Genomic DNA, 14,704 nt, shown 5'->3' on the forward strand with positions numbered 1-14,704 from the left:
ATGAAACGCGCGCGAAAAATTATCGCGAGTGTATTATAGTGTTGGATTTTCTTGGACTCATAACGCACATAACCGCAAATATGTGCCAATGTAGCGGTTTCGGCGTCAGAAGCTTTCTACTTCAACTGCTTTCTACTTCTGCGTGCCTGGAATTGTCCGAAATCATCTTTATATATTTCCTATGGCCGTTATGCAGCTTTCAAATGCAGTGAAGGAACGCTTGGTCCACGATCATCACTAGGCAAGTACATGCATGTCATTTTGAATTTACATAAAGTGTTTATCAACGTGTGCGTATTATTGCAATATTACCGATAATCGGCTAGATCAAAATTTTTTCCACTATCTCCGTGCCCACTAGAGGACTAGCCCATTTGCTAGTTATGAAATTTTATTCTTTTATTAGTAAATCTCTTTTTCAAAGTGGGCCAACAAATTATTTCTAACAATAAATTCTCAAATATTTTTTATCTCCAATTTTACGTTATATTTTATTACAATATTAACTTTTATTGTTAATAAAATATATGGTCTCAAATATATAAATAGTCAGTAAAAACAGTAAGCAAAATGTTAGCAATTTTTTAATTATAATTTAGAAATATGATAAAAATCCTTAAATTTATTATTAAGTATTAATTTTTTTTCTATTATTCTTCTTAGAATATTTGAAGCAAATATATATGTATTTATATATCCAGAAAGCCAAATATTAACAAGATTTGATCAAGTTTGTCAATATTTTGATTAATATTTGGCTTTTTGGGAATATAAACACATATATATTTGCTTCAAATATTCTAAGAAAAATAATTAAAAAAAAATTAATACTTAATAATAAATTTAAACATTTTTATCATATTTCTAAATTATAATTAAAAAATTCTGTTTAATTAAAATAGCGCGTAATATTTTTTGAATAGTGCTTTGTTTAAGACAAGGCTTAAATGTGGAAAAAGCGACCGTATCTTTATTGTACAAAGGTTTTAAATAATTCCGCAACTATACTCGCGCTTTTTGAGCACATCCAGATTTTATTTAACCATGTGCAACAATTTTTGATAGGCATATTTATTCGCAGCTATATCAAAAGACTAGAAACCAGTCTCACTCTCGTGTTGCTCAACTCTCAGATACATTCGAAAACGTAATTTGCATTTGAGAAATTCTATAGAACATAATAAACTGCGCTTCGATTTTGTATGCACGAATTTTTCGCAATATCCAACGCAGTTTAATCGATACGATAGCATTAATCGCAAGAGGAATTAAATTACCGCGCATTAATTGCGTCAAGAAATCGGAATTATCCCGTCGGGATGTGTACGTAACGAAAACGTAAATATATCACGTAAATATATCACGTAAATGAGTGACGTAACGCGCATTTGCCGATCTCCTGAAGGGTCAATGTACAAAACTCGAACTGCAAATAATTGATGGACTCGCGATCATGCTTGCGTCACGGATTATATACGTTGCGTGCGTGTGTACGATTTAATGCTATCATTGCCTCCGTTTTACGAGCACCGATTACCGCGACACGAAAGTGCCGGTGCTTGTTATGTACTCGCGATCGTTGTGTACACGTATACAATGAGACTGAAAGATAAATACTCTTGGATTTATGCGATCGTGTCAACAATTATCCGAGTCGACTCTGAATTCCTTGAAAGAAGGACCTTTTCTTACAAGGTAGAATTTTTCTCACATACGAAATTGAAAATGCTGTATGCTAATTTTCTGAAAATTCTTTCCTTACAAAATTCGACATCGTTGAAATTCGTTTACTTAAAATTCCTTATCTATATAATTTTTAAAATATTTAAATTTCACTCACTTCAGCTCTTACTTGTTTATGCAAAATTTAAAATCTCTCTAATATACATATATTCACATAAAATTATTAATTTGTAGAATTTAAGATGCTTACAACTCTTTGCTTAAAATATCTCGCTAAAAGATTTAAGGATACGAAACTCAGTCAACATAAAAAAAATCGACTTGAGCAATTTTTTTTTTATCTTAACCATATCAATTGTTCATCTTCGTTATCGCGGAGATCGCTCTGCGAGGAAAAATTTGAGATAATGAAACAATGAAATTGCGCTCGTTTCCTAATTTAAATTGCACATCGTGGAGCAGCGTGTCCGCGAGTCCGACTTCGCATGTCTCTGTAAAGCGTCACGTCATCGATCCCTTCGTCCCGTCGAATCGTGTATAGCCTAGAATACATCATCGAGATGTGATACAAAAAGATTGTCAAAATTGAACTCGTCATTGTCACACACAAATCATTATCCGACGACGCCCGACGTGTTTACACGCACACGCAGCACACTCCCTCGCGCTCTACGGGATTGCGATTATGAGCAATGTCGTTGTGAGGTGCAACGACCGACCGTCAAGTTCTCTAGCCTACCTAGCCACCGACTAAATGTACATGTTTTACGTAATACCGTGTCTACGTGTGTGTTATCGCCTTAAAACCTACGGGCAAACAGTCTTCTCGGGATCCGACGCCAGATCCTTTCTTAGATTACCTCGCATTTTTCTCTTTCTTTTTCTTCTTTTCCCCTCTTCCTACTTTCTCGGGAGTTATGTGTTTGGTTCACTGTCTTCACGCTGCAAGAATTCGTCAGTTTAGCATTATTACTTCGGTATTTTGATTCATCGTTTTCTACGTTTGACAATAATGAGTCGGAATCAGTAAGATGCGTTCGAGTATATTTTTCATTTCAGTAATGTTCGCCAGCAATAGTTATACAAATATGCACGTGATTATATAATTTTCTCTAAATTTTACACGTCAATGAGACGCTAACTCTTCTCTCGAGTACAACTTTGATTCGTGTCCAATGCGAGAAAGTAAAATTCGAAATTTTCTCTCCATATTTTTATAAAATACTGAGAAATAAGTAATTATGAAATATTATAATTGATTTCTCGATAATTATGTCAGAGCTTTTTGTTAATACGAAATGTGAATTTCTTTATTTTCTCTTTGATCTGTTTGAATTACTTTTAGCAATTGTTGCGTTTTCTGCTCGCCAATATTGTCAATTTTTTCTATCAGATCTGTCTTTAAAAACTCATTTTTTTTTGCTAAAATATTTGAGTTTTAATTAACAAAATTTCTTGTCGCTTGTCTTTTTTTACCTTTTCATTTTTTCATCGATTTTAAATCTTATCAAGTGAGATTTTTTCGGATTACAACCGACCACGATCGTGGTATGATTATTTCTGCAAATGTCAATGTCTTTTTCAAAAAGGATTCATTTCCCATAGTATTTCGCTGCTATGAAAGTAGCTTCAAAGTTTTGCTTTAGATAATTCATTCTGTCACTCTAAAGAGTAATCATATCGCGTTGTCAGACAACGCTTTTTCCGTCGCGAATCGCGCTCTTGATTCCATCAATCTGTTAACATCGCAAAAGCGACTTTTAGCGTAAAGCTCTCTTTGCATGACAGCCGCACTGTACGCGGATTGCCTGTCAAACTTCAGCTTCCAGGCGATTCTAACGTCAAAGATTCCCTCTTCCACGACCTGGAAGTCGCGATACGCGTTTAAATATTCATCTTCCGAATACCGCCGTTTGTCGGTTATCACTCGGGAATGCTTTCTAGAGTCGTCGAAGTTAGCCGTCAAATGAGTAGACATAGCTTGTTTCGATTTTTCCTCTCCGGGAGCAATGCTTTCGACTTGCCGGCGTCTTCCGAGCTGCTCCTGGTGTAGAGAGACCTGCTGATGCGATGTCGCATCCCTTTGCTCAGCGTACGCCCGCCCTTTCTCAACGAGGCGAATCTGCCGAGCGTCGACTTGTCCGGCGGCTGTTCTTCTTTCTTGTCGGCATGCGCGCAATTCAGAGTCGTAACTGTGAATTCAATGTCTCTGGGCTCGTAGGAAACGAATTCTTCCACAGGTTCCTCGATCGTGTCGCGATCGATCCACGTGAGCCCCATTTCGACCTTCTCCGCCAGATCTTGCCAGTGTTTTCGATTTTCCATAGTACCTTCGTAAAGCGGCAGTATCCACGGGAACGTTTCTGCCATGACCTTGTAGAGAGGCAGGCAGATGACGTCGATAAAGCCAACTTGCATCTGTGGCAGCTCGTCCCGTCTCTCGCGATCCATCATCGCTACCGGTTGTTGATTCAGTTGAAGACGCTCCAGGTCGCCTTGATCGAAGAACTCGTCCGCCACCAGCTTCGCCACGCGATGCTGTACGTCCCAGGGTTTTGCTATCGCGCTCACGTCGCACGCCGTCATCATCATGCCGCACAACACTGCGAAAAGATGGATAAAGTTAATTAGAAGTTTCGAAAAACTTATTCAAACATATTAAGCCGAGACGCTTACGTTCTTTTTTCTCCTCGCTCTGCCAGTCGAACTCGCCCTCGTCGATCACTTCCATGAAGCGATTCCGCTTCTTGAAATACATCGCCAGATCGGTCGACAGGATCGCGCTCTCCACGACCTTCATCACTCGCCTGTAGTCCTCCATCGACAGGCTCTGGAAGATGTTGTTGCTGTCGGAATTCAGAATCATGACGCACTGATCGAAGTGATGGTGCTCCATCGTGCTAGTCGAATACAGAATCGCGAGTGGGGATTCCGTTTTCGTTTGGAAGGCGTTGTTGGTGCCGCGGTGATCCAGATCGTGGCAGAGGCAGGCCACTAGGAGCCCGAGGATCTCCAGATCGGTCATGAATTGTTCCATCTTGCCGGTTTTCAGCATCGCGAACATCGTCTGCGCGACGTTCAGCGCGTGCCGCCAATTGTGATACTTTACTGGCCTGTGGAGGAAATAATTTTCTCAATTCTGTTGGATTTAAAACTACATTCGGTATTTTTAGAATACGTCGCGTCGAATGAAGAAATAAATTTAGCGTGACAAAAATAATCGAAAAGCAAAGAAAACTGATAATGAGATACAGATTAGAATATCCACCTGTAATTTTTCTTCACACTGAGAATCCATCTGCACAGAACGTCATACGGTATGTGGAATTTCTGTATGAGATCGCACTGCATGAACATCCTGATGGTAGCGCGGCATGTGTCGTCGTCGGTTAGGTCGAAGTCGATGAACGTGAAACTGTAAAGATTGTAGATTTCCGCGGACGGTATGTGATCGGAGACGAGACGCAGCGCGTCGTCGTTGTTGGCGGTCGCGTGATAGCTCAGACACTCGAGGGCCACCTTCTGCTTCGCCATCAGCTTGCACGCAGACTCGTACATCTGCGTGTTGTGAATGCCGAGACCGCAGAAAATAGCGAACGCCTCGAATATCGATACGTCCGAGTCGGTGAAAGACGTGCCGTTGTCCTGCAAATAATTTTTTCTCGTTACTAATAGATACTCGTAACAATAGATAGATAGATTGCTTCTAACGATTTTATCAGAAATTAAAATAAATTAACGCCGCGTAGTTAATATTGATTAGAAATGATAATACTGATTTATAATAAGAATATTTTATTACAGTATCAGTATTTTAATATTCTATTAACATTAATATTTCATAAATCATATTTTTCTATATATTATAATTACATGATGACGTTACGTGAATATTTAAATGATGCAACATATTTATTGCTTAATACTCGGTGATATATATTCAAGTAACGTACAAGAGCAGCAATAGAAGAGAATCGCATATGATGACATAATATCAGGCAAATAATAGATTATTGGGGATTAAATGCGAATTATTAATAGTATACATGCAAATTGTCAATTACGGAATACATATACGGAATACATATAAAATGGATTATTTAAGATTATTGCAGATTATTCCGATTGTCAGATAAAAATTGAGAAAGAGGCTATCGATTCAGACCTTGTTGATCAATTGAGCAACTCCGATAACGATTCTTTGTCCGTTCACGATCGGCATGCACAGGATACTTCTGATAGGCTCCTTTCCGCTCTCCATCACACCCTTCTTCAACCACGTGGCGACGTCGCCGATGTTGAGAATCTGACCCGTCGCGGCGACGTACCTCGCGATCTGTCCCAAAGAACTCGATAGATCGTTGTGACTCGGCCGATAGACCCGGGCCTCTTGCGTTTCATTTTCCATCTCGAAGACCATGGTGAATTTATTGTCCTCGGTCGATGCCTGAAGAGAATAGGCAATTGAAACGTCGTACAAAGATTACTTGGCAATATTTCTTTACTTCCATTTCTATTTTTGCGCTTTCAAAAAGTTGCCATTTTTAAACTACTTAATATGGATTTGGGTTCCTAAAGTTATAGCAAGCTACATTTCACAAAATAATTACAAAAGCTTCATTACTCGGTGCGAGAGAAAAATAAAACTTCAAAGAATAAAAAAAAAATCTTTAGTTTTTCTCTTCAGAAAGAATTCGTAAGTTTTGAGCTATTGAGAAAAATTCTAGTCAGTTGGCGAACGTTGAAGTAAGTTAAGTGAAAGAACAATAGATTACGTTTGTTTTATTCGAGAGCGCTGAAAGACAATTGAATTTCATAGATTTATTCATGTATGTTTTGATTTACGAAATCGCGATCACTTACGTGCTGTTGGAAAATGTCCTCCATGTCGATGTTGTTGCTCTGAGCCGCCAGGAAAGAGAAAAAGATCATCAGACTTACGAATTCGAGTAACGTGTGGCGGTGCCACTCACCTCTCTTCTCGACAACGGCTTTCTGCTCTCTTGCACCGACTTCCCGGGCCGCTCGACAATTTTTTCAAGATGTCCCTGGAACGAGACTTAGCATCTCTTATTGTGCTCTTAATTGCCGCGCGAGATGATTAATTAATAGAATTATATATAAATTATATCCGCTTAATTAAATGCGTCATCCGTTTCTATGAATTAAAAACAGACTTTATTTAACACGGTTTGATAGTAATTATTTATATTAACTGCTATATAATTGTCATTTTTACTACAAGCCAAATTTTGTCGTACAGATACATATATAAAACATTATTTTTCAAGTCACATAAATATTTAATATCAAGCATCATGATAATTAAACGAATTAAATATTTTTTTATTCATGCGAAGAATGAATTCTAGAATCTAGAAAAAATATTTTCCTCATTATTTTTTTCTCTTTGCTTAAGAAAAAGCGACAATCTGTTCCAGTTTCAAAGAGAAGCGTATATTTTTTTTATGCCTCTGAGTTTATCACGGTTCAATAGCGATTCAATAGGTTCGATAGCATATTCCAAGCGACGTCGCGCAAGGATCAAATCGACGCATCCTCGCAAACAAAAGTGGACTTACTGCCTCGCCGCAGTCCAGATCCAGCAGATAAACAGCGCATCTCTCGCATTTGAGCAGCTCCTTCGCCTCGGTCATGATTTTCGTCACGAGGCACTCGAGATTGTTCTGTTCCTCGAATATGTTTCTCGCGAGATTGAGGAGTATCTGATTGCGCCGGTACTCCTGCACGGACAGCTCGAACAGCTGCGCGTTCTGTATGCCGATGCCGCAGAACGTGAGGTATCTGCGACAATCGATGCGTCGCGTAAAATTAGACGCGCGATCGTATTAATAAACGTATCGATCGCGCGCGGCGCCGATTATAATTGCATGCACGCGGTAATTACATAGCCCTGTAACCAGCCTTGTGTCATTACGCAATCAGTTAGCGCAATACACTCTCGCTCTGGCGCCTGACTTAAGCGTCCCGAACACTTGCTTATCACGCGTCATTATGCCAAACTGTCAATTCTCACCGAGTGCGCGTCTTTTTTCGCTCACCTTTGGAACACCCCGACGTCCCGGTCGGTGAATTCGTTGCTGCCGTTCGTCTTGTTGATGATCTGAGCGACTCCGATTACATCGCCCTCGTAATTGCAAATCGGCATGGATAGGATCAACGTCGTCTTGTAGCCGGTCCGCATATCGATGGCGCTGTTGAATCTCGGATCCTGGTGGACGCGATAGAGATATCCATTTTAACTTCGATATCATCGGGAATATGAATGCGTAATTAATTAGCCGTTAAATAATTATTCAGGAAATTAATCATATTTTTGCACGATAGTAGCACGGTTGTTATTGGATTTACACAAGACCGTGCGATTGAACGGAAGGTTCAATGCTCAGTGAATCGATCGAACGAGTGAGGCGAAACCTTGTAAGCGTCCTTGATGTTGATAGTCTCTTTGGTCTGCGCGACGTAACCGGCAATACCAACGCCGAACGGTATTTTGAGCTCTTCGTTCTTGGCCCGCTGGACAGCTTCTTCGAGTTCGGTGTCCTGCGTGACATCGAACAGCTTCGCCACTAGATAACGATCCTCGAGGGGTCCCTTGGCCAGGAACAGGCTGCCGCGATCGGCATACGTGAGTAGGCCGACGTTCACCAGGATCTTGTGACAAAGGATGTTGATGTCCAGCTCATTCGCCACGTCCCTTATCAGCTCCATGAATAGGTCGCTCTCGTCCAGTCTTCCGAGCTCCTCGCGGCGACCCATCAGCGAGCTGTGAGTCCTGAAAGGTTTTAACATCTTGCCTGATCGCGAAGCGAGCTCCGATTGAGCTCAAACAATTTTAACGTTCAAAAATTGTTTTTTATGTATAAAAAACATCTGATATCTGTATTTTTATTTTATTCATTTAATTTTATTAGATTGAATACTTTAGTGTGACATCGATTTAAGTACGAATATCGTCAAATCGCGGGAATTTATCGAGAACGCTTGAAACATGAGAATGCAAAACAACATAGTGTAATACGTTATCTCGTTGATTACCTGTTGGGGCTCTTGCTGCGCTTCGCAGGTGAACTCGAGGCCAGCCAGGTCTGAAAGAGATCGGACGTAACGCTGTTGCGTTTGTTCCGATTGAGGAGGTTCTCTTCCGAGTGCACCCTCGGCGCGCTCGGCGTTATCGTTTGCACCACACATGTGTTCTGTAATCGTTGCCGAAGCTGGAGGCTCGCCTTCTCCCGCAGCCACGTTTCTGCTAGGGCAGGATGCGCTTCCAGGTACCTTCGTTGTAAGAATTCCAGCGATTATGCGACTTTGTACGCGATCGAACTTTGTTGATTTGTTGAATTTTTATTAATTTTTTTTGGTACTATTAATATTTTTTATAGTCTTTTTCATATTACGAATAATACAATATGTTGTCGCATGTGGCGATTAGATCATAATACCTTCCGACTCTATCCATGGTGAGATTATCGTCCTCGTCGTATTCGTGTATAGTGTCCTGGCAGCTGACCCTCTTGCTTCTGCACAGCCTAGCGATTTCAATCTCCTTGACGTCAGTCTTTGTGCTTGTACTTAGGGGTACTTTTGATTCTGGTCGCGCGGACGTTTTCAACTTTTCGGGACTGTCGTTGTCGGTGGAATCAACATTTTCCGCTCGTTCGGGATTGGACGAGCGCACCAAAGGACAGTCGTCTTTCTCCGGTGTCCTCTCGGACACCGGCTTCGTAGAGATCTTCATTGTTTCGAAGTTCTCAAGATTATTGTTGTGATTTGCCTACAAAAGGCGTTGCAGCGAAATTATCTATTCGCTCGCACAACTTTCTCTTTTGATATTATTTATCTTTCATTTATACGTATCTATTAATTATTTTGAGATATAAAACAAAATGTGTAGTTGAAAAACCGCGATTCCTGTTAAATCATGAGCAGAACCCGAATTTTTCATCTCTTTTTGAAAGAATATTTTTATGACGTTTTGTAAATTATTTTAAAAACTTTTTAAAAATTATTTAGATATTTTAACACATGCGTGATTTGCATATAACGTTTTTAACATATCAGATATACATAAAATTTACATAAATTTTGCATCTTTTTATTACGTGAAAAAAAATCATAAATAAATATTTGCTTAAACGTTTCAACTATTTTTATACAAAATATTTAAAGTTTTATTTAAGAATTTTTGTTTTTTATACATCATATTTGGATAATTTTTGTAAATATCCGGGGTCTGGTCACAAAGTATTCTCGATTTGTCTAACGTAAGCACCGTCGAAACGCAACTGTGCACAGTTACAACGACAAAAGCATTAATGCAAATTGTTTAATTACTTCCGTGTCGGCGGCCTCCGACAACTCATCATCCACTTCGTCTTCTGCTTCCATATCACCTTGAGCTTAATGTAACGTGCATCGAGCGCAATAGGAACGTTCAGTTATACCCGCGAGAATCGTGCGAGAGGAAGCCTTACATCCCGTCGTCCCTTCGTTTCCCGGCGTTTACGCACGTTTCTGCGAATCCCGGAAACTCGAATCTGAAAGAATTGCGGTTTACTCATGACGCGATATATTTCGCTCTGATTATTTTATATTATACTTTCTATAGTTATTTACATTTTATTTCATATTTTATAATGTTGAAATATTATATTCCACCTCTTTGTAGTTTTATAACTCGCGGAGAACAAAAAAGCTCGTAGAAAATAAAAATTTGTCTAATGACGTCAATTAAATTAACAAATAAATAAATTATAAATAAATTCTCCTGTATTAAATTCAGGAACAAAATTTTTAAAATTATTGGTATATGAAATTGTGATTTTATTTATATACAAATGTTTATTTGCAATTTGCAAATATTAATGTAAATTTTTGATATTACATACAAATTGGTTTGACATTTTATCATTTTACATTTGATTTTAACAAAATCATAATATAATTCATAATTTTTCAGTCACTATTCCGAATATAATTTAGATAAGATTTCGCACAAAAGTGCTTTAAAATTTTATTTAATTATTTCGAATATATTTTCGATATTTATTTATAAATTTATTTATAAATATCGAGAATCGACGGCAATTCCATAAATTGCCAATTTTATCGGCAATTTGTATAATTCTCGCATGCGACGGGACCCTTCTTCTCTGCCTCGCATTAGCCCTCCCTTTTGCGCATTTTCTTCCTCTTTTGCCCTCCCTCCCCTCTCTCAAAAGCATCGAAGGCAACGACCCACCAGGGAAATCCAGGTCTAATCACTAAATTATGAAATTACGCGATTCAATATTCATGAAGAAACTACCAATCCGACGGCAACGTCTGCAATTCTCAACGAGAATAATCTCTTTGCATTAAGTCCCTTGTTAATACGTTTCCTGTCGATGATTATCCTTTTGTGCGTGTTTCTCGCTCTCCTAACTCTGGCATTTTATCCGTTAAATTAGAATCGAGACTGCGGATAATTGGAATGTCATGATGACACGCGTGGACACAAATACAATGCGTATTTTTACAAAGTTGCTATTATATTTAAGTACATTGATGCAGCAGCGCATCGCAGTTATTTTTATTATGAAATGCCGCTGCATATTTTTGGTCGTGATTTCAACCATGAATAAGCTATATATTTAAAGAATGTTTAAACATGTTTATTAGTTTTTATAAAATTGGAAAAAATTGAAATTTCTAAAAAATATAAAAATGTATACGTTTTTTATATCCATTTATAGGATAATATAAGATAAGTCAAAGTAAGCGAAAAGTGGATACGTCAATATTTTTTTGGGATCAATTTTACCTCTGCGAGAATAAGAAGTTAATGTTTGTCAGAAAGTTTGTAAGCTTTTGTAAGTTTTAATTTGTTATTCGACGTTTGAGATAATATTTTAACGACTTTTTGTTTCATATTTAGAAAAATTCATAATTTAATAATAAAACTTTTCTTGGTCACTTAAACGTTATTGAAGTTAATTTGCTAAAAGCTTTTCGTTTTTAATAGCTCGAAAACTATCAAGACGATAATGTGTTCTGGTAAACAAAAATCAAATATTCATAAAGATTAATTATATGTTTCGCCAATTTTCAATGTCTCTCATGTTACAATACTCTCCATATATTATAATTTTTCAGGTGTAATACTTTTAGAGTCAATTTAGTCATTTGAATTTGTTGATAAATTATTATTAGTACTTTGAATAAGCGTTTGAAAGAACTGTTTATATAACATTTTCTTCAACTAAGTTTTCCAAGAAATATTAATATATATTTTTAAATTACGAGTTTCTAAGTTTTGCGCATTAACCAAACGCATTGCTAAACGTATTTGTAATAATTTGTAATAATTTGGAACAAAATGCGTCACTAATTATTTAGACAAGAAGCGTACACGTTTAACAACTCATGGGGGAACTCAGTTGTTGTGCGATGTAACAATAACTTGATCGCTTACTTGCACAATATCTAAACAAATACGCCGACCCGACCAACACAAACACAGTCACCTGCATTGCTCACCTGCGGTAAACTGTTCGCGGGGATCGTCTTATAAATGCAGCACACCCGCGTGTCCGGCCCGAAATAGCCATCACTCTTGCAAAATGTCATTCGTGATTTTCTGCCGCACGTGAAAGCTTGCCGTCATCGCGTACAATCGAGTCCTTCGTCGGTAGTCACCACATTGAATAGACGTCATTTCAACAGGCCATAATATTCCCTAACGTCTCGTCACTATTTCTTTTTGAAGCGTGTGTCGTTGAATGTATGAATATAAAATTTCACAATAATCCTACACTTTCTCATTTTTATTCCATTCTCGATCTTTTCAAGGGGCAAACGTGTTCTTTTTACAATTTATATTTTTTTCAAATTCTTTAAATTGAACACGTCGAAGATGCATTCGTCGGTCGTTTTGCTCTCATGTTTTCCGTAAAGCATTCAATCGCGAAATCGACTGGACGGAACTGATTGCTCGTCGATGAAAGAGCGACCGTCGCCGTTTTCGCAAAATTCGGTGCCGCTAAACGCCGAAATCGTCGCCGCGCGATCACGCAGACGCATACTCGTAACTCGCGTATTTTTTTTCACGTTCAAGTTCGTCGCCGTTCGATATATCCGTTACGGTGTGTGTTTTCCGGAGCTTCTATCATTTGCGGACTTTCTCATCGCTTGGCGTTCACTTTTTCCCGTCGCTAGTTCAACGCTCGAATCCGACAACTTTGCGCCCCGATATTAAACGCAATCCCTTCTTTGCTCCGCTTTGATCTTTACAACTTTTATCAATCGCTTTATCGATGTTCATTTGTTTTCATGTTTTTTTATCACCCTATTATTTCTTCCTCGCTATACTTAAGAGTGTATTACGCGCGTTAATTAGCGGGAAACCAATCGAGCGATTAGAGCCCCTTTCCCCCGCAGTTGCGACAGGATCACCGTGATCACGCGTGATCGACGTGAGCTCTAAACGAGAGGATTCCCGGCCGCTTCCGGGAACGAGATCATCGCCTCCTCCGCACGCGGCTTCGATCGTCCCCACGTCGTCGGCCTCAAATAGAAAAGCCCTTCCCTCGCAATCTCCCCTTAGAAAATTATTTATCGTAGGATCGCACCGATTTCTCGCGCGCGGGACAAGATCAACGCGCAGCTCGATGACGCGCGATCGTCAACTCGAAACCGCATCGACCGGCACTTGGTCCTCGCGAGTTCCTTTTCTTTGTCCGCATTCTTCCTTCACCGGCGGGATTCGGCAAGATCGTCTACTTCGAAATTGACGGCAAGAAAACTCTTAATTCGTTCGACACACTGTCACTCATCGCCACCCCTCGAGAGATCACCCTTGTCCTGTCAGTGTCATTATTCAAGATCAGCTCGCTGACACTCGTTCGCGACTTTCGCTCCTCTCTTTTACACCTCTCGATTTTCACTGCAGTTTGTCGAAATATCACAGGATTCACGATTGACAGCTCGACTCGAGGATATCTCCAGAATGATCGCTGCTGCGCGACAATCGCCAGCGTTATCGCGTGTCGATGCGTTTCGCGCCGGGACGCGACGCGACGTACGACAATGACAACGACGACAACGACGACGACAACGGCGGCGACGGCGACGACGACGCGGCGACAACGAACAGACCGGTCGAAAGCTCCGAGCTTACTGAAGTCTCTCTCTCTTTCTCGGGTCAGGCGGTGAGGCGTGTGAGGGGGTGTCCGCGGCGCGGAGCTCGGCTGGTTACGCGTCCGAGCCTCCCACGGCTCTTCTCTCCGCTCCGCTCTGCTCCGCGCACGTCTCGTACGCGCGCACTGCCGTCCACGTCCGCCTTGGGACGTACTACTATCTCCGCATCGAACGCGCGCGCTCGCAATACGGGCGCTCGCTGTCCGTGTATGTCGGTGACACGTGAGCCTCACGGACGCTTATCGTCCTCGTGGTGTGAATGTCGTTCGAGTACGAGGGGCACCAGTCCTCGCGGCTGCGTATGCGTGAAGCCTCGCGAACGCTTATCGTCTTCGTAGCTACGCTCCAGTGTGCGCAAGTCTCACGAACGCTTATCTTTCAGCTGGCACAGGCGAAGTTGTATCTATGTGTGGAGGGAGGGAGGGGAGATATCCTCTGCGTATATGTGCGCGCACGTGCGGCAGGGATACATTGGAGAAGGATACGCCGTCTTCTCTCTCGTGCGCGCTCTCTCGCCGCTCCGGGAAGATCGATAACGGCTGGCGGAGGGAGAAAGAGAGAGAGTGTCCCGGACGTACGTAGGCAGGCAAGCAGGCAGGCAGGCAGGCAGGCGGACAGGCAGGCCGGCAGGCAGGTAGGCAGGCAGGCAGCATCCCCTGCCGGCCCGCGAGATTTTCGGCTTCGGAATTTCGCGAGAGCGTCGGCCGGCGGTGCGTCGATATCCGATGATGCCGCGCGCGCTCGATCGATCGACCTGCCGTCGCATTTCGCTCTTTCCCTTTCTCTCTCTCTCTCTTTCCCTCTTGCGCGCGCTTTGCGGAAG

General features: G+C 40.7%; 1 protein-coding gene across 2 annotated transcripts; it reads right to left on the reverse strand.

Annotated features, from left to right (window-relative positions):
- Window positions 1-1,014: 1,014 nt before the first annotated feature.
- Window positions 1,015-14,204, reverse strand: LOC105672490 (cGMP-specific 3',5'-cyclic phosphodiesterase). Of its 2 annotated transcripts, none has more exons than XM_012367458.2 (13): window positions 12,223-14,204; window positions 10,039-10,241; window positions 9,147-9,478; window positions 8,743-8,979; window positions 8,122-8,479; window positions 7,746-7,915; window positions 7,266-7,488; window positions 6,657-6,731; window positions 6,547-6,585; window positions 5,849-6,130; window positions 4,952-5,328; window positions 4,360-4,796; window positions 1,015-4,286 (listed from the first exon to the last, which is right to left on the reverse strand). In XM_012367458.2, the coding sequence occupies exons 2-13, from the start codon at window positions 10,090-10,092 to the stop codon at window positions 3,646-3,648; spliced, it is 3,225 nt and encodes a 1,074-aa protein (XP_012222881.1). In that variant the 5' UTR covers window positions 10,093-10,241; window positions 12,223-14,204; the 3' UTR covers window positions 1,015-3,645. The 2 variants fall into 2 exon arrangements, with proteins under 2 accessions (XP_012222881.1, XP_012222882.1); XM_012367459.2 differs by having other exon boundaries at window positions 8,122-8,470; window positions 12,223-14,203.
- Between the last annotated feature and the right edge of the window lie 500 nt (window positions 14,205-14,704).

This window comes from Linepithema humile, chromosome 4, assembly GCF_040581485.1.
Source record: "Linepithema humile isolate Giens D197 chromosome 4, Lhum_UNIL_v1.0, whole genome shotgun sequence".
Taxonomy (NCBI): Eukaryota; Metazoa; Arthropoda; class Insecta; order Hymenoptera; family Formicidae; genus Linepithema; species Linepithema humile.

Bases quoted from the DNA above. Each gene is read 5' to 3' on its own strand.
- LOC105672490 (XM_012367458.2), bottom strand. From the start codon at position 10,092: ATGGAAGCAGAAGACGAAGTGGATGATGAGTTGTCGGAGGCCGCCGAC. The intron at 8,480-8,742 runs GTAATCAACGAG...AAAACCTTTCAG, and splicing joins CGCAGCAAGAGCCCCAACAG to GACTCACAGCTCGCTGATGG. The intron at 6,131-6,546 runs GTAAGTGATCGC...TATTCTCTTCAG, and splicing joins AGGACATTTTCCAACAGCAC to GCATCGACCGAGGACAATAA.